At 41.2% G+C, this 25178-nt stretch overlaps 1 protein-coding gene across 8 annotated transcripts in view; it reads right to left on the bottom strand.

The window, feature by feature from the left end:
* Nucleotides 1-25178, bottom strand: part of grin2aa (glutamate receptor, ionotropic, N-methyl D-aspartate 2A, a) — a 242703-nt gene that overhangs the window by 181809 nt on the left and 35716 nt on the right. For 5 of the 8 annotated variants that reach the window (XR_011347558.1, XM_069906916.1, XM_069906919.1 and 2 more), the window contains 2 exons: nt 19923-20118; nt 18437-18853 (listed from right to left, as the gene is read on the bottom strand). The exons of 1 other annotated variant lie outside the window; for it this stretch is intronic. Coding sequence is in view for 6 of the 7 variants with exons in the window: in XM_069906916.1 (XP_069763017.1) it covers nt 18437-18853; nt 19923-19931 (426 nt within the window). In the remaining variant the exon portion in view is untranslated. The remainder of the gene's footprint in view (nt 1-18436; nt 18854-19922; nt 20119-25178) is intronic. 2 more of the 8 variants (XM_069906918.1, XM_069906915.1) reach the window with 1 other exon arrangement.

Consider the following 25178-nt stretch of genomic DNA (forward strand, 5'->3'; position numbering starts at 1 on the left):
CAGCGCTGATGGAGGAGGAGGTTTTATTTACTTTGCTGCCAATTTTCACCCCAACCTCAAGTTCAGTTGATTCAACTCTAGCAACCCTCTCTCCTTTCTCACTTTCTTGGTCTTCATCTCAGGAGACAAACTTTCAAGACATTTTCTACAAACCCACCAAGACCCTGAGCTACCTCGACCACATCTTGACCCCATGTAAGGATTCTGAAATCTGATGGCAAAAGAGAAGTTGTTTTTGTACCATTGGGTGTTCACCTTCAGGCTCCTGTACCTCCTTCCTGATGTGAAGAGGGCATAGCCTGGATGGTTGAGGTCTTTGAGGATAGAGGCTGCTTTCTTAAAACACTGACTTTTGTAGATGTCCTTCATGGAGTGAAGACTGATAACCTAGCAGCACAAAAACAGCTTCTTCCCCTCTGCCATCAGATGTCTGAATGAACAATCAACAAAAGACACTGTCTCACTTCTCTTCTTTTGCACCATTATTAATTTTTTTAACATTGTAATTGATAGCAATATTTGAACCTATAATTTTGCTGAAAATGTTAAGACATGTCCACAACAATAAATTCTGATTCTCTTTTCTTCCAGGCCTTTCTCTCTTTCTCCTTACCTCCAGCTCTGCATACACAGAGGTACCCCCTCCCCGATCAATTCTCACCTTTTGTCTGTTGGTCTGGGCTCCTCTCCTGCCCTTTCTTCCTTTCTCCCAGTCTGTTTTATTCAGACGCCTGCCTGCATTCTGCTCATACCTTTAAGGAGGGCTCAGGCCTGAAACATTGGTCATATTATCTTTGCCTCGTATGGATGTTGCAGAAGCTGCTGAATTCCTTCAGCATTTTTGTGTTTCTACGACAATCACAGCTTCTGCATACTTTCGTGTTTTACCCCAACCAGAAAAAAGTCAAAATTTCAAGAGACAAGTGACATTACAGCTAAAAGACCAAATGCTTTTGTGCTTTTTTATATATATTTTTTTAATTTTTCTCATTGTGAACCATATCAACCAAAATGTGTACAAACGTATCTCATTAAATTTACACAGTGGTCTTTTCTCCACCCCCCTTCCCCTCTACCCACCTCCCTCCAATGCCCATAAATATTCAACTTATACAATACAAATGGTGTTGTGCTATATTTATACTGTGACACATCTATTAAATAGAACATTGATGTGTGATATTAGAATAATAACTACATTTATTTGAACAACAAGCTAATGAAAATGATTTGTGCTCTTCCAGTGGAACAGTAAGAAATTCATCACGTGGTGTCACTCTGTTGTCATTCTTCCAAACACCATCTGTTATATTTATTCTCATCTATTCACAACTCACCCTAAACAATCAGGGTGGCCTGATCCATCCCTGAACTCAACTTTCTCTCCCTCCTCCATGTTCACTCAGAGAAAGAGCATACAACAATATGAAAGTCATTTCTGAAAAGCCTTTTTGTCTATATCTATCTTTGTTTTCACTTTGGCGATCAAGAGAGTAGTAAAGAACAAATCCAGGTGTAACTAAATTATCATCTATATACTAATGAAATAGTTTGAGTGAAACATTTCATTGGAATTCATTCTTTGGGGAATGTCCAGTGATTTTGAGTACACTTGCCACCTTGACAGTATGAGTTATTGTAATGTACAGACATTCCAAAATTCTTACCTGCTGCAGCCACACAGGTATTCAAGATAGATCAACGACAGCATAAATTAAATGACCACAATATACCAAGGATTAGAGATAACAATTATAAAAGGATAGATAAATAAATATTCAGATATAATTAGTGCACTTTAACAGTGCATGCATACTTGGTGGTCCTGGAGCAGTTTATGGCTAGTGTTAGGTTAGGATAGTAGTGTTCAAGACCCTGTTGCGAGCCCAGAGGACCCCAAAACCCTTCTAAGTGCAGGTGTATGTAATATGTGTGTAAGTTCAGAAAAGTTCTTTGATTCACAGTCCAATCTCACTTCTCATTCCTCCAAGTTCACTGGTTGTAGGCAATTCTTCAACTGTGCACAGAATTTAACATTTATAAAGTTTACCAGGCTTTGGTGCTTGAAAGGTAAATGGTTAGCACTCAGCAAGGTTCTTGTCGGTTTTCTTTGTACACCTTTAATCAGCCATGCCAGTGTCTTGCCAAAGAAACTTGCCCTCTCAGGGTTCTCCAGATGATAACCTCTTTCTTTCAGGTCACCACAGAGTGCCTTTTTGTTTCTCTTATTCCAGGTGAAACATTAGAAAGCCAGTCCTCTCCTCTTGCATGAACCACAAAGGCTTTGACCAGGCTGAACTAAACACTCACAACCGACTTCCAAATGGGGTTTTCCACAAGGTTGCCAGCTTGACCTGTTCCAGTGGCTGGTCCTGATTGTAAAACTGATGTGTGTGTGTGTGTGTGTGTGTGTGTGTGTGTGTGTGTGTGTGTGTGTGTGTGTGTGTGTGTGTGTGTGTGTGTGTGTCTCTCCCACACAGAGAAAGCCTGTTTGACTCTCTCTGCTTGTAAAGCCACATGACTCTCCTAGAACAGCAAGTTCCACTCCAGACAGAATATGGCTCCGACAAGCTCTTTCATCTGTTGCCTTTTTGTAAACAACAATTTATTAGTGAAAAATCTTGGGCACCCTCCAATGCTTTTGCAAAGACTGTTGACCCAAACATGTCTAGCATGAGCAGAGCTCCAGTATTTTAAATAAGATCTGTTTTAAAGTGTTTGTATGTGACCTACACCAAGAACCCGGCCCCAATTTATCTCCCTTCAACATGTCTATATTCTGTCACAACACTAATAGCCTTTGGGAAAAAATACATTAAGCTAATTATTATTTCTCCTTTTCAACCATTCCCTGGTCTCATTCTATCAATGAAACCTGCTCCAAGGTTATTTTTATGGTGATGGTGGCATAGTAGGAGTGTTCCTGCTGCGAGATGACTCCGGTGCTGAGTGGCACTTTAAGAGAACTTGAGTCATTGATGTACAGCATCAGGAATCATTTATTTGGACAGAAGGAGGCAAGAAAAGAGCTTTGTCTTTGCAGTAAACACTGAAATTCCATCCTTAAACTTTTCCCATGTTCTACCCTTTTATCATCTACAAAACTCTCCTCCAAAATTACTTTTGACCAGGATTCTTTAAACATCAAGCTCAGAACAACGCAACTTTTGTGCAAACAATGAAAGCCCGGAAGGACTCAATGGGCCAGGCAGCAAGGTTGGAAGCCGTTGTTGCATCTCAATAAAGGACCTGCCTCAAAGCTCTGACTGACCATTTCTCCCCATTGCTGCTGCCTGAGGTGGTGAAGATTCCAGCATCTGCTGTTCTTTCCACACATAGTTTTTGTCCGATTCAGCTCGTTTCTTTCAGTGCTTTATTATTTTAAAGATGCTTTAAAAATACTATTTGATGCTGTTATAAAGAGATCAACACAAGCAATTTATTTTGCATCTTGTGATGTGGAAGCTCCAATGATTAATAATTACTTTAATATCTATGTTTATCAGCAAAGAAACAAAATATAAGGGAGCAAATTGCTTCAAATATTGAAATTGCATTTCTCCAAAATCCATTAATTACTATCTTTCACTGATGAAGTTCATGATGGGAAGCAGCAAAAGATTTTGACTTGGCATTAGAGACCAAGAATAACATAATGTACATATGCAATACTAAACAGTTGGTGCAAATTATCTAGACCAGTGGTTCTCAACCTTTTTCTTTCCACTCACATACCACTTTAACTATTCCCTATGCCAGAGGTGCTCTGTGATTAGTAAGGGATTGCTTAAGGTGGTATGTGGGTGTGATAGTACAGACCTATCACCAATGTATATAGTTACAGTATCTGGAGTGTAATGACTGTGCTTACAGCGATTGGCTGAGCGCTTAGCCACGCCTACTGTCTGGGCCTTAAAGGGTTGTGTCCCTAGCCAGGTCGGATCATTCCAGACTGGTCGGCCACCTGTGAAGAGCTCCTGTCTTTTGCTTGGTTTGGATCAACAAGTCTTTGGTTCTTTCAACGAGCTCTACAGTGGGTGAAAAGAAAGTTTGAAAACCACTGTTTTAATTGTATCTCATGTGCACGGTTTCAGAACTCCAAAGGAAATGGGCCAATGACAATTTTTCTCAAGCCAAAGGTTTCAGTAACAATTGGATCTAGAGCAGTGATTCTCAACCTTCCCTTCCCACTCACGTACCACTTTAAGCAATCCCTTACTAATCACAGAACATTGATGGCATAGGGATTACTTAAAGTGGTCTGCGAGTTGAAAGAAAAAAGTTGAGAACCACTGATCTATACTGATATGTGTTTCCTTGCAGCCTCCTGATTTAGCAATTATTGGGAGCCAATAAGTGGAAGATAAGCATTGAAAATTCAGCCCAAACTTTGCTCTCCCTCACCACTGATGACTGGATTTGTACTGAATCCTGCTCTTGCACCCAATAGAAAATTTAATTAATTTTGTCACCTTCATTCACCTTCAACTGATTGCTCCATTGGCTTCTTAGATTTCTTCATCTCTATTTCCGGGATATATCATCAACCAATATCATCTTCAAGCTTTCTACCTTATTAGCTAGCTTGTCTACACCCTCTCCATCATCTTATATCCTCCTTCCCCTTCACATCTATCCTGTAATGTCATCTTCTTTGCCAACAACCAACTGAAATTAATATTAACAATGTCCATTCCATTTTCTGCACTACTGTACTCTACACTTCTCAGACCCAAGATATAGCTCCCCTCTTCCTCACTTTTCATCTTCCCTGCCTCTATATTTAATGAATCTCCATCTGTTATTCCTGGCACCTCCAGCAAACTAAACACATCTTCCCATTCCCCTTTCAGTATTTGAAAGCGACCATTTTCTCTGACATTCTTGGCAACTCCCCACTCATTATCAATACCCATCACATGCCTTCTTGGTTTTATAAAAGTGGCTGCAGAGGTAGTGAGCAGATTGGTTGAAGTTTTTCAAAACTCAGAGAATCCCAGGAGGACTGAAAGCATCAAATGTAACTTCCCTGTTCAAAAAGGAAGGCAAAGGCCAGCAAATTATGCACTAGTTAGTTTACTATCTATTGTTGGTAAGACGCTCGAGTCAATAATCAAAAAAAGAAATAACAAATTCATCATTAAATTTTATTATAATCATATGAAAATCAGCACGTTTTCATGAAAATCATATGAAAATCAGCACGTTTTCATGAAAGGCAAATTATGTTTAACAAATTTGCTTCGGTTCTTTAAATATGTACAAACAATTAGAATAGAGAGATCTGTAGATGTGGTGTATTTTACCTTCCAAAAAAGCATTAGGCAAAGTGCAATATAAAAGGCAAGTGAACTGTTAATGGTATTGAAGTAAGAGTGTTGGTATGAATCGAAAATTGGTTAAACAAAGAAAACAGAGAGATTAAATCATTGGAACATTTTCAGGTTGGAATATAACTAGTACCTACAGCATCAGTTCTTGGCTCTAAATTATTTCCTACTTATATAAATAAACTGAATGAGGAGGCTGAACGCAAGATTTCAGAGTTTGCTGATGCCACAAAAATAAAGGAAGGGCAAGTTGTGATAGAGATATTTTGATTCTGTGATGGGATGTAAATTGAGTGAGTAGGTGAAAATTTGGTAAATGGAGCTTAATTTAGGGAAAAGTGGTCATGTAATAAGAATCAAATGGTAGATTGTAATCTAAATGGTAAAAGACCGCAAATGAGTGAGGTTAAAAGGGACCTATATGTTCTTGTGCATGTAGCATAAAAAGTTAGAAGGCAGGTACAAAAATTAGTTCGGATAATATGAGGCATTTTTGCCTTTATTGCAAAGGGTTGGAGTTTTGAAGTAGGGAAGATTTGTTGAAATGGGTGTTGGTGAAGCCACACCAAGATTATTTTGCACAGATTTAATCCCTTAATCCAAGAAGAGATATACTGTAATCACATTGGAGGCAGTCTAAAAGGGATTCATGAGGTTAATACCTAGATGTGAATATTGTCCTGTCAAAAGAGGTCTGTACTCTTTGGAATTTATAAGAATGAGAGGTGATTTTATTGTAACATATAATGTTGAAGGTTGCATCAGAGAGTAGTGGAATGGGAATGAATATGACCTGTTGGGGTTGTAGCATGTTTAATGCATGTACATATTCTACATTTCTTAAACTCTGTTTCTTTGCAGTGGTCAAATCAAGAATCAGTCCCATTATTTGTTGGTAAAGAGGCCAATAACTCTCAAGATTCACGCCATCTAGAGGCAATCAGGTATCCTCATCCTCAGCATATAGTGGCTGCAATGAATATCATCCACAAAATACACTGACATTATTTGTCCAGCAGTACCTTCTGAACTGATAACCTCTACTACCAAGAAGGAAAAGGAAGCTGGTGCATGGAAAGACTATCATCCACAGGTTCTCCTCAAAGTTGAACAACATCCTGACCAGGAAATATTATACTAATCATAAAAACAAACAAATATGCTGGAATAACTCAACCAGTCTTGCAGCGTCCAGAGGAGATAAATATGTCTTACTGATGTTTCAGGTCTGAGCCCTGCTTCAAGGAATAAGCAAAGAAAAGGAAGGTGTCAGAATAAAGACTGAAGACTGGCAGGGGAGGAGTCCAGACCAACAAAAGGTGTTAATTGGATATGAGAAGAGCAGAGGTGAGAATCATTTTTGGCTCTGTGAAAGTGGACAGAGGGAAAAGCGAAAAGAGAGAGAGAGTGTGAGAGAGCTGCAGGAAGGGTATCGGGGGAAGAAGGGTGGAGGCGGGTTAACAGAAACAGAAGTTGATGTTAATGCTATCTGGATGGAGAGTGCTCGGACGGAAGATGAGGTGTTGTTCCTCCAATTTGCAGGTGGTCTTAGTCTGGCAATGCATGAGACCAAGGACAGACATGTCAGCAAGGGAATGGGATGGGAACTGAATGGATGGGCACTGGGAGATCCATGCTATTGCTCAACAGTATTCTGTATTATAGATGATGGGTCAAATTCCTGGAACATTACACCACAGAAGAGTCTGTGTACATTCAGCAGAAGAAGTGGTTTTACAGACAAGAAGAGATGAGCATTGACATTAAGATCTTAAAAATGAAAAAAAAAAAAAGTGGATTCATCATCTCAATGTTTTTGGGTGCCTTGATCTTTCTCCAAGAATTTTGTGGAGGACTTTTAAACAAATCTTCAGAGTTGGATGTCTCTGAAATGGGTTGTTTTCACCAGATCAGTTCATATCAAGAAAGAGAGAAAAGAGAATACAAATGATGAGCAGGTGACTGGTATTCCCCCAGCATACCACTTAGGTCTAGGTTTGAGCATCTTAACCAAGGATAATGACAGATCTATGGCACTGGTGTGGCTCAAACCCAGTGGTTCTCAACCTTTTTCTTTCTACTCACACACCACTTTAAGTAATCCCTGTGCCATCGGTGCTCTGTGGTTAATAAGGTATTGCTTAAGGTGGTATGCGAGTGGGAAGGGAAGGTTGAGAATCACTGCTCTAGACCCAATTGTTACTGAAATCTTTTGCTTGAGAAAAATTGTCATTGGCCCATTTCCTTTGGAGTCATTAAACTGTGCCCATAACGAGTCGATCAGGTACGATTAAAACAGGGGTTTTCAAACTTTTTATTTCCACCCTCATACCACCTTAAGCAATCCCTTACTAATCACAGAGCACCTATGGCATAGGGAATAGTTAAAGTGGTATGTGAGTGGAAAGAAAAAGGTTGAGAACCACTGCTCAAGCCCCTTCTCCTTCTGCAGATCATCAGCTAGATCTTTGTTTAAAAAAAAATCTAACAAAACATGCATTTTGACTTAACTTCAGTTTGCCTGTGAAAGTTTTGCCCCTGTGCTCTTGAAATAGTTCAATGGATATCACACCCATGGAGACAACATCAGACCCATTGAGTCCTTCTATACAACCTAAATTTTTGCAAAGAACTTAAATGGATATAATGGGAAAAGAACAGTTACAAACAGTAACATTTTTTTCATTTGGGTCTTAGCTGTTTTAATATGGAAGCAATTGTAGTGCCAGCAGTCAATTTAGGATCCCAGCCTTGGACAAAGATAGGAATGTCCACACTGTTACACAAATGATTTCAAATTATGTGAACATCACCTCTTAAGGTTGCACCTGTATAACCCAAATATTTATGAATCATGAATCCTGACCTTTAATTGTACAGGTACCATACTGAATCAGTGTTGAATCATATTGAAGCAGTTATGCCTCCTGTCAATATGCAAAATCCATAAAATGTCATATTATTACTACACCGCAAATTGTATACAATCCTTCTTTATTCACTCTTGATCCTAAGGACATCCATTGTTATTTTCAATGATTGCATGATGAAGGATTGAACTAAAGTGTGACCATTTATACAGCAATTCAGCCAGCATTATCTTCTGTCTTTACTTTTGCTTTCTGCGGATGTTAGGGTGGATGACTGTGGATAGAATAAGATTCTTGCTGCTTTGAACATGATGCATTTTGTAATATTACTGAAATGAGTCAATAAACATACATTCTCATTTTTACAACACTGCACTCAACAGCATTTCAGGATTAGCAGGGAAGGTATGGTGACAGAGAACATTTAAATCCCTTGCAGAACCACCAGCTGGCAGTTCCATATACCTGTAAGCAGACATTTCTGCCCACAAATGTCAGAGATCTGTCGCCTGCAACAGTGAACACCTCGTCTCTATACTCACTACGCCTACATCATTCTGCCATCCACTTCTCCACCAAGAACCTCATGAGTTCGTGATGAATTAAGTCAATTCTGACCAGGCAGGCCTGTACCTAGAATAACTCTGACAAGCATTGCCACTGGGGAGTGGAAAATCCTGGCCTCTGGTGTCTTCATGTCATGAATGGACACCAAAACATAAGCTTGCATATGTTCAAACTATTCTGGTTTTCATCCCTTACCATTTAAGGCACTGCGTGCGAAGATATATACTCTAGCTCTCTGGCTGTCACATAGGTTTACACTCCAGAAATCTGGTTTACCTTTCAAATGAATCTTGGAATCGGGACACTGTGGAGCAGAAGCCATGCTTCAAACTTTTAAAGGACTAGAGTAGTAATTGCAAGTTTCAAAGGTTCCATACGGTGATCTATTTGGTTAACTTTGCGCTTTAATTTTAAATAAAATCTGCCTGAGCCACACTGCTTCAAAACCAAGAAAGCACTGAAGACCAGTCACATTTCCTTTATTCGCAGTAAAGTATTCCTCTATTCATCAGGCAGGATACCCACACTTCTTTAAGTTACTGAGATCGATTTCATGAACAAAATTTATAGATAGCTATCCTCCAATTTTTTTTTAAAACCACATTTCTGAAGTAGGGAGGCAGAAGAGCAGCTTTGTAATGTTTTGGAGATGATGGATTGGACTACGTTGAAAGACTCAACAGTAGACCGAGATGAATACGCCATCTGTTACCAACTTTATCGGAAAATGCACGGATGATGGTGTTCCTACTGAGATGAGCGGAGTGTACCTTAACAGAAGCCGTGAATGAACTAAGAGATCTGCAACCTGCTTAAGACCAGCTCAGTGGCATAAAGAGCAGGTACCCAAGAGACAGAGAGGAAGTCCAGGTACAACCTTTGCCAGGCGATTACCAATGCACAAATACAATTCCAGACCAAAGTGGACACTCAGCAACTGGGTGTAGCCATTACATCCTTGCAGAAAAAACCTGTTAGTATCATGAACTGTGGTACATCTCTTCTACTTGACATCCATACATTCTAAGCTTGCTTCCAAAGGGAAAACAGTCATGCATCCTCACGAGTTCCCACAGGTACCAGAAACTCTGCGCTCCCAGCTTCTAAGAATGATGTGAAGAGCACCTTCAAGAGGGTGAGTTTTCAGAAAGCATCCTGAAGGTTCCTTTCATGAACTGTGCACCTGGCTGCATTCTTAAAAGCTGCATAGACTGACTAGTTGAACTTTTTGCAGACGTGCTATGGTCTGAGGACCCCACTGGCTTCAAAAGGTCACCCATCATGCCCAAGAAGTTCAAGGTGATCTGTCTGATCATCAGGCAGCCACTAGTACCACTAGTACTTGTGTCTAATAGGATGAAGTACTTTGAGAGCTTGGTTTATCATAACAGGTCACCAGCTGATGCTATCATACTGGCCCTCTTATCGGTGTTAGATCACCTGGACCACAAAACATCTTAAAAAAGTCTTCAAGTACAATTTGGTTTCAATATCTCCACATCAATTAATCTAGCAATTTTTTTTTTTTTTTAAATAGCATTCCTCTATTGCATTTCTTTGCTGTAAGGATCGACAGTCTTTTGTCTCATTTTGGGTGACCTGATACCTTCAATGGCCTTTAGCAACAGGAATGATGTAATGTAACAGCAATCTGTTTTACTTCTCATTAAAACAGCGCCGCTCTGGAACCTGAATTTAAGTTAAAATGACAATTCAATGAAATCAATGATACATCTTCAGTGTTATATCGAAGTTTTTAAAATGATATCTGTCACTGGTTCTACATTTTAATTTATTTTATAATTTCGACATACAGCATTGTAATAGGGCCATTACGGCCCATGAGCCTGGTGTTGCCTAATGTTTTGAAAGGTGGGGAGAAACCAGAGCACCTGCAGGAAACCCACACAGACACAGGGAGAAGGTACAAACTCCTTACAGACAGCACCAGATTTGAATCCCAATCGCTGGCGCTGTAACAGGGTTGCACTGACTGCTATGCTAACCATACTGTCCATTTTATGGGGAGATATTTTCACTTCCACCACTGTGTTATGGCCAAATGAATCAACTACCTGCTACAGAATCCATCCATCACTAGCAGATGAAAAAAAAAACAGAAGAATCTTGCCTGAGACACCAATCCACTCTTGATTAGTACTAAGCAGGTGAGCATTACCTCCAAAGATCTTCTGTTCCTGTCCATTCTTAGTTCACAGTTGAAATGTGTTCATATTGTTAGTCTAAATTTAAATCAACTGGGCCAACTTCACATAAATTTAACGAACCGGCTTCTTTATCAGACTAAAAGTCGAACAAATAAGAACCTAAATGGAGTTCCAAATTCAAATGTATTTAATAAATACACCAAGGTGTAACATCATTGTTGACATTTTTGTTGTTACTATCTGAAAGATTTCAGAATGAGATTTTAGATTTATTGTCAGGATATATACATGACATCACATTATGGGTGGCACAGTTGGTATAGCAGTGAGTGCAACATCTTTACAGCGCCAGTGATAAAGATAGGAGTTTGAATCTGTTGCCGTCTGCAAGGAGTTTGTACATTCTCCCCATGTCTGCGTGAGCTTTCCCCAGGGCACCAGTTTCCTCCCATCATTCGAAACGTACTGGGAGTGCAAGTTAATTGGGTGTAAATTGGGCGGCAAAGACTCATGAGCCAAAATGGCTTGTTACCGTGCTGCAAGTCTAAATTTAAAATACATTTTAAAAATTAAACACTGAGATTCTTTTCTCCTGTAGGAGAGGCAGAATTACTACTTATTGGTAGTGCAAGAAAAAAGTGCACACAACATACATGTGTAAACAAATATAGAAAAGTAAACTGTGCAATACAGAGAAGGGGGGAAAAAAAAAATCAATAAAGTGCAAAAGTAAGACTCCTGAAATGAATCCCTGATTGAATTTATTGTTGAGGAGTCTGATAGTGGAGGGGGAGCAGCTGTTCCTAAATCTGATGACACCTATACCTCTTTCCTGATGGCTGCAGTGAGAACAGAGTGTGTGCTGCTCTCTGACAGCAGCATTCCTTGTAGATGTTCATGATAGTGGGATGTCCTGAGCTGTGTCTACTACCTTTTGGAGGGTTTTGCGCTCAGGGGTATTGGTTCCCCATACCAGATCTTGATGATGCGAGATGTATTGGTGTAGCACAGATTGCTCCTCCGAGCCCTCAAAAATGAAACCATAGAGGGGGCCCATGGAGGTACCCATGGTTACCCTTTGACTTGGAGAAGTGTGATGAGTCAAAGGAGAAGTTACTGAGGATGAGGACAAGTTTCCCCCGCTTAGAGGAGGGTGGTGGTAGAGGGGAACTGGTTGAGTCTGTTGTCGAGAAAGAAACAAAGGGCTTTGAGGCCTTTGGTATGGAGGATGGAGATGTATAGTAATTGGGTGTCCACGTCAAGATGAGGTAGATGAGTTCAAGAACAGGAAATTGTTGAAGTGGAGGAGGGCAGGTGAAGTATCCCAGATATAGGTCGGGAGGGACCAGACCAGGAGGTACAAAATGGAGTCAAGGTAAATGGATGCCAGTTCAGTAGGGTAGGAGCACGGGGAAACGATGAGTCTGCAGGAGCAATTGGTTTGTGGATCTTGGGTAGGAAGTAGAAATGGGCAGTGCAGGTTGGGAAACAATAAGGTAGGAGGCTCTGCTAGGGAGATTATTGGAAGTGATGAGTTCAGAGATAGCTCCTGATACAGTGATTTGATGAGGCTTGTTGGGATCCTTTTGGAGGGGTAAGTAAGAGGAGGTGTCTTAGAGTTGTCATCTAGTTTCACCAAAGAGTTCAGTGTGCCAGGCCATAATAGCGCCACCCTTGTCTACAGGTTTGATGTTGACGTTAGGATTAGTGCAGAAAGTGTGGAGGGCCAAGGAGGTGGAATTGCAATGAATGAGGGGAGCAATTAAGTCAATATGGCTGATGTCACGAGGTCAATTGGAAATATAAAGGTCTAGAGCAGGCATAAAACCAGAATGAGCTGTCCAGGAGGAAGAAGAAGGTTCAAAGTGGCAGAAGAGGTCTGCAGTGAGGATTGTAGAATCTTGGTTGTAGAGGTGGACACAAAGAGGGAACCAATGGAAGAAGAGTTCAGCATCATGATATACAGGAAGTCATTTCAGTGTGGGTGAAGGGGGATGAAGGTGAGGTCTCTACTGAGGACAGAACAAGGTCAGAGAGGATGGTCGAGACCAGGAGACCAGGCAGGGATCAGGGAGAGGGGGTTGGGGGGGAGGAGGATGGGATGGATCAGGAGGTGGAGGGTACAGATTGAAGCGAAGAAGGGAAAAGTTGGGAAAGTCAGGGGGGTGGGGAAGGGCAGTGAGATGGGCCAGAGAGTGCGTAATGGAGGCTCAGCAACGTGGGTGGCAGAAACTTGATTCTGTAAACCAGTGGGGTCAGGGTGAGAGTTCGCATCAGAGGTCAGTCTTATAAGCCACCAGGCCCAGGGAGGCTCAATCCTGTGGGTCACTGGAGCCAAGGTGGAGACCTGCCTGTGGGCCACCAGGGTTGAGATAGAGACCCCAGTGGCTACTGGGGTTGGGATGGAGTATTAATGTCTCTAATATCTTTAATTAATTCATGAAAGTACTATAGTTATAAATTATTTTGGTCATTTTAAAATTTTCAGGATTGCAGACCATTCATTGAATGGCCACTAAGTGTTACAATCTCAAACATTTCACTCTGTATCCATGGATAAATGTGTGCATGCAAATTGAATTTGTGATGGCAAGAGCTACTATACGCTATTGGGTAATTTCATGCTATCAAGGAACAGTATGTTTTGGATGTCAGGAAATGACTTCATAATTTAGTTAGATATTCTAATCCCACATCACAGAGTTGAATTTGCCACACTCAGACAAATCATGAAAGTTACTGGAACAAAGATTGCTTCTAAATTCCTTTCCCTATCATGTATAACAGTATTGCTATATAGTACACCATTTTATTTTGCAATATAGACCAGTACCTTGAAATTTGATTAATGGTAGTTTTGGGGGGGGGGGGGGGGTGATGTAGGAATAACCACAATTTTAACCACAATATTTGCATTTAAAATAATTGTTAGCATTGACAGTCAGTATTTACTTTAATTCGCCTAAGAAAACAATAACATTTAAGAAAACCCCACGCTTGAATGTTTTCCCGCCAAACACAGAAACACTTCACAATATTACAAGCAAGAATTATTTGTAATATATTTCACCCCAGGCACCTAGACTGAACACTTAAAGCTGTGTGACAGAGATGTAAAAAGCTGAAATTAAGATCATTTCACATACTTCAAAGGGTTAATAGATGCATTTGACTCTTAGCTGCCCTCTGAAGTAGCCTAACAAGAGATTAGTTAAAGGCTAATAAAGTATAAATATTAAATGAACGACTGGCCCAATGATACCTGTATCCTGTGAATTAATAAATAAAGATAGAGAGAATATATCATGTGATCCTTGGGCATTTGCCTGTGTTAGAAACACTGATTGTGTGAGTAAAATGATCAAACTGATTGACATTTAGGCATACATACAGAATGGTAACAGGCCCTTTCAACCCACAAGCCTGTGTAGATCAATTGCACCCAACTGACCTATGCTCACAGTACATTTTGAAGGGTGGGAGGAAACCAGAGCACTGACAGGAAGCCCATGCAAATACAGGGAGAACATACAAACTCCTTACAGACAGAGCCGGTTTCGAACCTCAGTCACTGGCACTGTAACATGCATTCCTCTAAATGCTACACTAAGTGTGCCACCCATTTGAAAATACAAATGACTCGGTCTTTCTTGTGTTCAACCTTTTTCTTGCAGATATGGCCAGCTTTAAAATCATTGTCAAGGAAAACAGAATTGAATAGAGCCTCGATAAATATTGATATCTTAAAAAAGGAAAAATGTTTAAAATAATTGCAAAATATTTTTTAATTCCTTTATTTGATGGGTAGAAAAGAAAACAGGGAAATGTATCTTCAAATGCTCAAAAATTATTTGGAAATCATGAAAATCTGCCCTGAGTTTCTCAACACACCAAGAGCTGGAGGAATTTTGGGGTTTCAACCTGAAACATCAACTTGCAACATTTTATGTGTTTGGTTGCAGTTTTCCAACTTGCAACTTCTTATTTACCATTCAAATTCTCAAATTATCAGGATGGAATTTGAACTCACAGAAACCACAATTTTTCATTCATGCCTTTGTATAATGACCTCATTTGCACAACCACTAATAGCAGGGCAGGAGAGGTGTTAACACTTCTTCAGAGAGGTTTTTTTCCTGTCCCCAAGTCTCAAAACTAATTATGAATTCGGAACAAAATTTATTCATTTTTATAATTTTGTCCTGTCTTCCAGCTTTGCTGTGCAACTCACAGGCATTGGTTGGAGCTTGAAAACCAGAGCTGGATAGAATAGTAATTGTACTATTGTAATTAGATATTGAATTAATATCGTTTTCCCTGAACAAGTCTTAAAAATAATTAACAGTTGCCCTGTCTCTTCATTCAAAAACTGAATCACATCTATTCTTTAACACTAATTGCCACTCATACTTTTGATGTTACATTAATGTCTTTTGCTTTTTCACCTTTGGTGCTGCCTTTGGTTTTTGATTCATTGTAATGAATTTAATTTTCCTTTCCCAATTATCCTTCCTGTTTTTTTGATGACTTTATGGAAATTGTCATTTTTAAAGTAATTTTCCTATTTGGTCGTCTTTGATATCTACATGTCTTAGCTTACAGTTTTTGTATTTTTAGTGTAACTTTAAAAAGTTAACAGAAAAAGTGTTTTTTTTTCCCTTACAAACTTTTAACAACATTCAGAGATTGTTTGGGAAAGGCTGTTTGCATGCAAGAGGTCAGCTGGCTTTAAAAAGTGAGATAGCAAGGGTTCAGGGACAACATGATTCAATGAGACTGATAGGTAAGGCTGGTGAGTTTATGAAACTTTGGTGGATGAAGGATATTGAGATTTGGTCAGAAAAAGATCAGTTTTAATTAGTACAGGTCAAGCAAATCCCTAGGTGAGTTTAAGCGGTTTGGGTCCATAAAAGAACTCTAAAGAAAAAATAATGAGATGGATCTGGCAAACCAGGAGCTGCTGGAGGAACTCATAGCAGCTCAGGCGGCATCCACGAGTGGAAATGGCCAGTCAATGGTTTTGGTCAAATTGAGACTAATGATGGATCTGGAAAACAAAATGAAGGAAAATCTGAAGCGATTTTACAGATATATTAAGAGTAAAAAGGTGGCTCGGGAGAGAATTAGTCCCATTAAAAATCAATGTGTCCATCTTTGTGTGGGGCCACAGGAGATGGGTGAGATTTTAAATGAATACTTCACATCAGTCTTTGCTGTGGTAAAGATCATGAAATCTAAGGAATTGACAAGTTGCAATATCCTGCACCATATATGAACTACCAGGGAGGCAGCTTTGGACCAGATTAAGGTGAACAAATACTCAGGGCCTAACTAAGTACATCCTCAGACCTTGTGAGGAGTTAGTTTTTTTTTAAAAACTGTCCTTGCAGAGATATTTAGTTCATCTTTGGCATCAGGTAAAGTGCCAAAAGACAGGATATTGACTAATATCGTAAACATTTTTTAAAGCAGCAAGGATAAAGAGGGAACTATGGGCCTGTAAACCTGACATCAATGGTGGGAAAGTTGCTGGAGGGGATTCTGTTGGATAAGATTTACCAGCATTTGGATATACAGGGACTGACTAGAAGTGGTCAGCACGGCTTTAAACATGGAAGATCATGTCTCACGAGTCTGATAGAATTTTTTGAGGCAGTGACAAAGTGGATATATGTAAAGCCTTTGACAAGTTCTTGCATGATAGAGTAGTCGAAGATAGGTCACATGAGATTCAAGGTTCACTGACCAAATGGATTCAAAATTGGCTGGTGAAAGGAGTCAGAGGGTAGAGTAGAGGGATGCTTTCCTAATTGGAGGCCTGTGACCAATGGTTATCACAGGAGTCAGTGCTCAGTCTACTGTTGTTTATTTTGTATATTTATGATTTAGATGACAGTATAATTAACAAGATTTGTAAATTAGCTGATGACACCAAATTGGTGATGTAGTGAACAGAGGAAGTATATCTAAATTTACAACTGGAGCATGGGAGGCTGAGAAGTGACCTTATAGAGGTACATAAAATCTTGAAGGGCATGGATAAAGTGAATATTCACAGACAATTCTAGAACTAGAGGTCATAGGTTCAAGATAAGGAGAGAGATGTAAAAAGGAACCCAAGGGCAGAAGGAGCCTCCAGAAGAAACTGCAAAAGTAAATACAATTATTACATTCAAAGACATTTGGACAAATACGATAAGAAGCCTTTAGAAGGATATGGACTGAATGCAAGAAACTCGGACAAGTCCTGAACACCAATTTGGGCCGTATGTCTTTATCATAGGTTTTAATGGTGTCATAAACAAATAGTCAGTGAAATATGTTCCTTTATTTTCATTTAAATTTTATTACATTAGAATTTTCACTAGTTATTATCCTCCTGTCCAATATCAAATAAAATCACAGTTACAGATACACATGCACACACCAGGATTTTGATTCTGGGGCAAGACAGGTGCATCAAAATTTTTAATTTATCCACATTCTCATGTTCCAATTATTTATAATATCACTTACAGCCTGAGACAAAATTAGAGTGTATCACTTGTCATCTGTCATCTATGACCAGCATTCTCAATTTCTTGAAGCAAAGTTTTGCAAAGTTTTCCTGTGGAAGTGAGATTGATGCAAGTAAAAGTTCATCTGAAATTCAATTAAATTCTCTAGATCCAAGCAGATTTTTTTTAAACTACTATTTTAGACTTTTCAATTTTCTGTTCCTTGTTGGAATATTAACTTCTGAGTTACACGTTCTTTAATTTGGCAGTCCAACCACAATCCCATTTGGCAGAAACTATTTAAATAAACGGTCATATCCAAATAAGATTACTTCACTTCTCAATAACCATTTTAAATAGGTTTTTTTTCCACGCTGCTAATCCTTAGTTATTGTCTTGCATCAAGTATTTGGATTGCTGTCTTAAAATAACTTCTGGCAACCACTGTGGTTTGAAGTTGATTCGCTTGCAAATCTGAGCCCGACTCGGTCGAATGCATGAATGAATTGAGTGAAATGCAACTCAGCTGCGCCCCCTCACTCACAGAACCACAGCAAGAATTCGACATCCTCTGGCTGCTTCCTTTGAAGTCGAACAATACACTGCACAGGGTTGACACTTTAAAGTAGCCTAACACGTGGTTGAGTCCATTATGCGCACTATCGGTTTCAATCGATTTCTCTCACACCTGGAGCATGTACGGGACTGAACTGTTGAATGGTCAGAATCAACCTTTGCTGCTGGTCTTTGAGTGAATGTGGAAAAAATGCCGCTTCCTTGTCCCAAACAATGCCATCCATGACCAAAGAAAAATGTGTACCAGGTACAATCCCTTAGTTTACAGAGGATGTGATCCTTCTTTGAAGTATTATCTTACCTGTCCGCATCCTCCAAGGAGCATCAGTGCACACTTCCAAGTCTGGCAGGAAGTTTTCAATGGATGAGAAAGAGACAGTTCCTCCTGTGAAAAGAATGTGATAAGAAACAATTCCACTTGCACTTACTTTATCGGCCATGATCATGGAAGAGCCACCGTGGATTCCCAGGATAGGGATAAAAGTCTGGGAGGAGATAAAATCCAAAATCTGAGCGATAGCCTCCTGGTCCGAGTCGTCGCCGAACACCACCCCGTGGATCTTGGTGCCCGACATCAAATCACACACATGAGTGATAATACTCTTCGGGTCGGTCTGGTTCACCGCTACGGTCACCACGTTCACATCAATGGGAAAGTCGGGGGCGTCTTCCTTGAGCCACACGTCCCGAAAGCCAATGCTGTCGGGGTTTGTGCCCATAATGATGGCGATGTTGAGGGTCGGGTAACCCTGCTGCCCCCCGATTAGATCCAAGTGGAAGACGAGCAGATCGAGAACCACCACCGCAAGAACCCCGAGGCGTCCCATTTTCGGAAGCTCCAGCCCCTGTGAAGGTGAAGATGACCAAAATCTGCAGATTGCACCGAAACAAAGCACCTTTTTCTCCTTCCACTCTCCCCCTCTTTTAGATTTCATCCACAAAACATCAACGTGGGAAAGTGCACCTATTCACCAAATAAGGACGAGGAAACCGCAGTCTCCGCATATTGTGGGAGCTTCTCCTCCCTCGTCAGAAGACCCAAAAAAAAGGCATCTGACCTAATTTACATACTACTGAGTATTCAGGACAGGTTTTATAAGAATATCTAAAGGCTTAGGACGGCTGGCAAATCATTTGGAGTGCTCAATCGTCAGGGGTCACATTCTATTGACATATTTGGGGAATATGTGTCCTTTTCTAACATCAGTCGTGTTTGCTTTTGCACAGGGGTCTATTTCTGCCTAATACTATGCGGCTGCATAGCTCGCGAACTTGTCTGTCCCAATCGGACATTCGATGCAACATATATGGGACATCAGGACTTGACATGGTTTTAATACTGCACCACATGGTCTCGAAGCAATTTAAGAAATGCACGTTTCCTTTAACGTGTCGGCAGGTGGGAGAGGGGGAGGGGTAGTTAAATATGCAGTCGTTGCCCCATGCTAGTTTGATTTGCAGTGGTAGTAAAGGTAATATCTTCAACGACGGCTTGAGAAGCTATTTTGGTCACTGAAGTCACGAAATAAATCATTCGACCAAGTGGGCGTTTTATCCTTCCTAATCAATTGATGAATCAGTTTAGGCTCTGGTGTAGTCCACGCTATTTAATGGGTGCCGCAAATTAATCTTATTGAAATACTTTAAATCAGAGAAAACAGATTTATATAACTGTGGATTTTAATAATATGGGAGCATGCAGTGATGGTTTTTTTTGCAAGCTTAAGATTTCTCTACGGGTTAGAGACGTTAACCGTGATGGGGTAAATTGGCCAGTAACGACAGGAAATAAATTGGGATGAAGTTTATTCTAAAGATAAATTCTTTCACATTGGTAGTTTGAGGTGAAAGGCTGCAGTGCCCCCTGCAGTTCCAATGGTCACGGTGCGTGAAACAATATATGTGAACATGTACCTTGGACATCACGAAATGCTTTTGTTCGCTGGCATGTTGGAGAGGTTTTCATATCTTGGCTCGCAACACCAAGGGTCGTTTTGAACGGCGTTGCATCTCCCCAGATTGACACGTTAAGATCCAGTTTATTTCCTTGGGATTCGGCTGCTGCTCTTACGTCAGGAACTAACGAAGTATGAAAGGATGCAAAGTTGGTCTACAGTGGGCATAAAATTCAGTAAGCCCAATTAAAATAGAAAATAAACGTGCTGCACTTTCCACCAATTCTTTTTTTTTTTAATTTCGTCAAACCAATAATTGTAGGCAGGTTTAAAGAAAATTAGCAGTAAAACCACCGAGGAAAAATAAGCTGATTTCTCTATGAAACAAACGGAGTTCAGTTTCAACAGCGAGACTTAGATCTTGCAGACAGTATATTGTGCAAACAAAGACCTGCAACGTAGAAAATGAAATCGTATGGATGGGTCTTGTGTTTCGAAGCAAGAGCTGCAGACAGCAAAGTATAACAATTGCAGTAGGAGTTCAAACGCACGAGAAAAGCACCAGTCGTACTTACAGCATCATTCTTCGACATAGCTGCAGTTTGAAAACTCAAAAAGGAGGTTGCAAGGTAACCCATTTGCACTGAACCCCACGCCTATGACTGCTTCCTCGGTGACCGACACGCCTGCTAAAGCATCCATGCAGCCTTCTCCCAAAATGTGCCACGAGACTACTGCTTGCATTGGGCGGTGATCTCGACGGACCTATCTCCGAGAATCACGCTTCAGCATCAGTAAAATCAACCCCAAACTAGCTTGCATTTCCCGGTGCCGTACTCATGAGCTTCTGCCGAAATCCTGCTGTCTGTCTCATTTGAGACTGCAATACTGGACTCGTGGATTCCTGGGCTCTCCGTTCGAGGAACCTGACAACACATCCTTACGGACACAATGTGAATTACAACTCCGTGCGGCGTGTGCGAGCGAGAGAGACCGGGCTGTTCATAGGTGACTTCAGAGACCAATTTACTAAAAAGGTCTAATACACCAAACCGTTCAACAGGAAAATCTGCAACGCTGTGACTGTCGTTTAACGCACAAAAGTGCTGGAGAAACACAGCAAGTCACGCAGCGTCCCTAGGAAGCAAAGACACACAAAAAATTCGACCCTGAGCCCTTCTTCAAGGTATGAACAAAAAGCAGGCAGGCGCCTGAACAAAGAGATGGGGAGAGGAGGGAAGAAGGGGCAGGGGAAGGAGCACAGGTTAGAGGTCATAGGTGGATATGGGTGGAAGGGCATAAGAAAAAGCTGAGGTGTTAGGGGAGGGGAAGAGCGTGGGGAACTGGAGGAAAGGAGATAGAGAGAAAGTAAGAAAGATCTAACAGAAACCCAAGATGGGTGTTAATGCCATCTGGTTGGAGATTGTCCAGATGTTATTTCAGTGTTCTTCCTCCAATTTGCAGATAGACTAGTTTGGCAGTGCTGGGAGTCTAATCTTTGTAAACATCTATTCCCATGCCAAAGGTTTCAAAGGCCATCGTTTTGGTCTCAACAACAGACCCAACCAGTCCCCCTCCACCAGCACCCTCCTCCACCTGGCAGAACTTGATCTCACCTTCAATAACTTCTCCTTTGACTTCCCACTTTCTTCAAGTGAAAGGGGTAGCCATGGGTAATCTCGAAGGTCCCAGCTACGTCTGCCTTTTAGTTGGTTATGTGGGGAAATCCATGCTACGTTTACACATGCAAGGCACCTCAACTCTTCCTCTGCTGCATTGGTGCACTGCAGTGGTGCTGCCTTGTACACCCATGATGAGCTTGTTAACTTTATCCACTTTGCAGCTAAATTTCACCATCTCCATCTTAGGAGACAATCTCTCTACAGACATTTTCTACAAACCCCACCAACTCCCACAGTTACCTGTCCCTTATAAGGATTCTATTCCTTTCTCTCAATTCTTCCATCACCATCATATCTGTTACCAAGATGAGGTCTTCCATTCCAAGATCATGAGATGTCTTTCTTCTTCTACTTTACTGCCAACAATTCAATCTTTACCTGTTATTTCTCCTCTATTTCAGGCACATGCAACCTGGCCCCTCAGTCCCTAGACCCAAGGACGAGATTCCCTGTCCTCACCTACCATCCCACCAGCCACCGCATCCAATATTTTTTCCTCCACAATTTACATCACCTACAATGTGATCCCACCACATACATATTTTTCTCTCCTCCCCTCTCCAACTTCCTCAGGGACCACTCCCTCCATGATTCCCTCATCCAGTTAACCTTCACTCTAATTATTCCCTTGGTACCTACCCTGGTGACGGCAGGAAATGCTACACTTGCTCCCTCACCACCATTTGGAGCCCCAAACAGTCCTTCAAGTGAAGCCACACATGAATCTGCAGAGGTCATCTATTGCATCCGATGCTCCCATTTTGACCTCCTCTACATTAAGGAGAGTGAATACAGAATGGGAGATCATTTCTTTGAACACCTTGGTTCTGTCTGCTGCAATAGGAGGGAGTGCCATGACCTCATGCACTGCCAGATCCAAGCCACCCACAATTTGGAGAAACAACACCTAATAGTCCATCTGAGCACTCTCCAACCAGATGGCATTAACATCTGTGTGCAGGTCAGTGGGACTATGCAGACTAATAGTTCGGCATAGACGAGAATCTCAGGGTTGTATAAACTCTAACAATAAATCTGAAATCCGAATCTCAAATCAGAAGGGTCAAAGGTAAAACACAAAAGTCTGCAGGCATCAGGATTGAAGTAAAAACAAAGCTGGAGAAACTCAGCTGGTTAAATAGCAACGATAAAGATACTTAACCAACGTTTCAGATTTGAGCCCTTCATCAAAGTATGAAAAAGTGTGGGGGTGGGAGAGAGACAGGGGGTCTCAAAGGCAGTAGGTAATGGGTAAATAAGGAGGGAGGGAAAACTAGCAAGCAGCAGGAGAAAGAATGGCTCCATGAATGAAAAGGGAAGGGAAGAGCTGGAGGAAAGAAGACAAAGGGAAGGGAAAATAGAGAGTAGGCTAACAGAAACCAGAGAAGTCAATGTTAATGCCATCCAGTTGGAGAATGCCCAAACCAATAGGGCCCTCAGTGCTGTAATGTTCTATGGTTCTACTTCTCCATTTTCTGTTAGGGCTTTCCCTCTCCCTTTCCTTTAGTTCCCCTTCCCTCTCCATTCAGAGAGCTGTCTTTCTTCTAACCCCATCACCTCTCAGCTTTTTTATACCTTCTGCCCTCCCACCCATTGCCATCTATACAACCTCTTGCCAATTGACTTGAACTCCTCGCCCCCCCCCCTTCTTTTCTTTTAAATTTAGGCGCCTGTCCTCTTTTTGCTCAGGCCCTAAACAATATTATAAATCTTTGCTTCCTATGGACGCTGCGTGACCTGCTGCGTTTCTCCAGCACGTTTCTGTATTAAACTCCACCAGAGATTGCACTGATACGTCAATCATCTGGTAACGTAATGAATTCGCGAGGGAGTTCTCCATTTCAGAGACAATACATGGTTAACTCAATGTTTTCACTGGAGGGAGCAGCACATTGTATCAAGTGTCTAGTTACCGGAAGGAATCACCCCGCCAATATTTCAGATCTTCGTGGAGCCTGCAGTTCTCCATTCCGCAGTGATGTGTCTCAGCACCGCATGCACTGAGATCACCAGCTTAAAGCTAAGAAATGACTCGTTTTGTGCTGGATCAGAACTTGGCGGTGTTAAGTGGGTCAAAATGGTCTTTAAAGGCGTGAAGGGTCACTTAGGACTGAAATTACCCATTATGAATCGGTGAAGGTTTAGACATAGGCGCCACGTTTTTTTGGAAGGGTGGCCTTTGGTAAAATTGTGAAGCATGTTCCAAGACGGCCGTTTTTGCGCACAAAGAATCTAACAAAACCCCTCAACAACTCCACGTATCGGCACTTTATCCCCACGAAGTGCCGCTTATTGGCGAAGTCAGCTGGTTCCCCAGAGGCTATATGCACACCCCCACCCCCCCTTCAATTCATCGGGAGACGGGTTTCGGAGCTTCTGTTTAAATGCCAGTTTGTCAGGAGTCAACTTGAGAAGAGAGATTCTATTTCGGAGGCGTTTAGAAATCATAGCCTCCTTTTCCTGGCACATTAGCAGGCTGCTCACGTCCCTCGGAATTTCTCCCTTGAAAGGAATATGCTAGCTTTTTTTGGCTGTGAATGACGGATTTTCATTTGTGATACCCTTGATTTCATTCATTCAATCCATTTCGTACCGTGGGCGTCTCGGATAGTCGTTTCCTCTCTTTCTCTTTCTCGCTGTGTAACACAAATGATCAATGACGCTAGAGCGGATTAATAAACTATTTAAAGAATAAGTATTCTGTACACGGAAGCATTCGTGTGACACGAGTAATTCTTCATCCTTCCTGAAGAAATTCAGTAAGGTTTCTAATGCAGCCAGCCGAGGAACACGAACGCAGACACGATACCGGACACAGGAACCGAGGTGGACTGCGGAAAGTCGATACGGAATATGTACCAAAAGCCCAACAAAGCAGCATGCTGCAATATTCTGTGTGTTCTACTCGGCTGACTCAATGGAAGGTGGCTGTTTATATCAAGTCCCAGCCTCCTCCTCCTCGTGGCTAAGGTATGTTTCAGTGAAACGATGACAATCGATGCTGAACAGTTCTACCTTAAAATGGGTGTACTACGCTTTAGCTACAACCAGTCACTGCACCAAAAGTGGACTTACTTAGTTTAAATAAATAAATCAATGCCTGGATATAAAAGTTGGAGAGGGGCGCACAAATACGAGGATGGGTATGGACGTGAACTCTTCCATTTCCCATCTGCTGGCCTGCTGTGCTCGAGGTGGTATGAAAGGATTTTTTTTTTCCCCCCCAAGTGGCTTCGCCGACAATAACTCACAACCTGAGCAGGTGGCCGGCCTGGACTGTAACCGTTTACACTACAGTACAGTGCATTTCCCCGTTTCCACTTACATTATAAATTCGAAAACATATTTTCTGGTTGATTGTGAGACAACAGTAAAGGGTGTGCAGAGTAGAGTTGCTCGGGACCGTCAGGACGATGAAATAATACAATACTGTCCTTTGAATTAAGCCAAGTGAACCATGTTATCAAAATTTAGGCTCTGAAGCTGTTAAAATCGCCCAAGCTATTTAAAAGCCTCCATCTTTCCTTAAACCGTACTATTTTGACAGTGTTTGGGCTTACGTCCTCGATTCCCCTTGTATGGCTTGGGTCATT

This window comes from Narcine bancroftii, chromosome 12 (assembly GCF_036971445.1).
Source record: "Narcine bancroftii isolate sNarBan1 chromosome 12, sNarBan1.hap1, whole genome shotgun sequence".
Taxonomy (NCBI): domain Eukaryota; kingdom Metazoa; phylum Chordata; class Chondrichthyes; order Torpediniformes; family Narcinidae; genus Narcine; species Narcine bancroftii.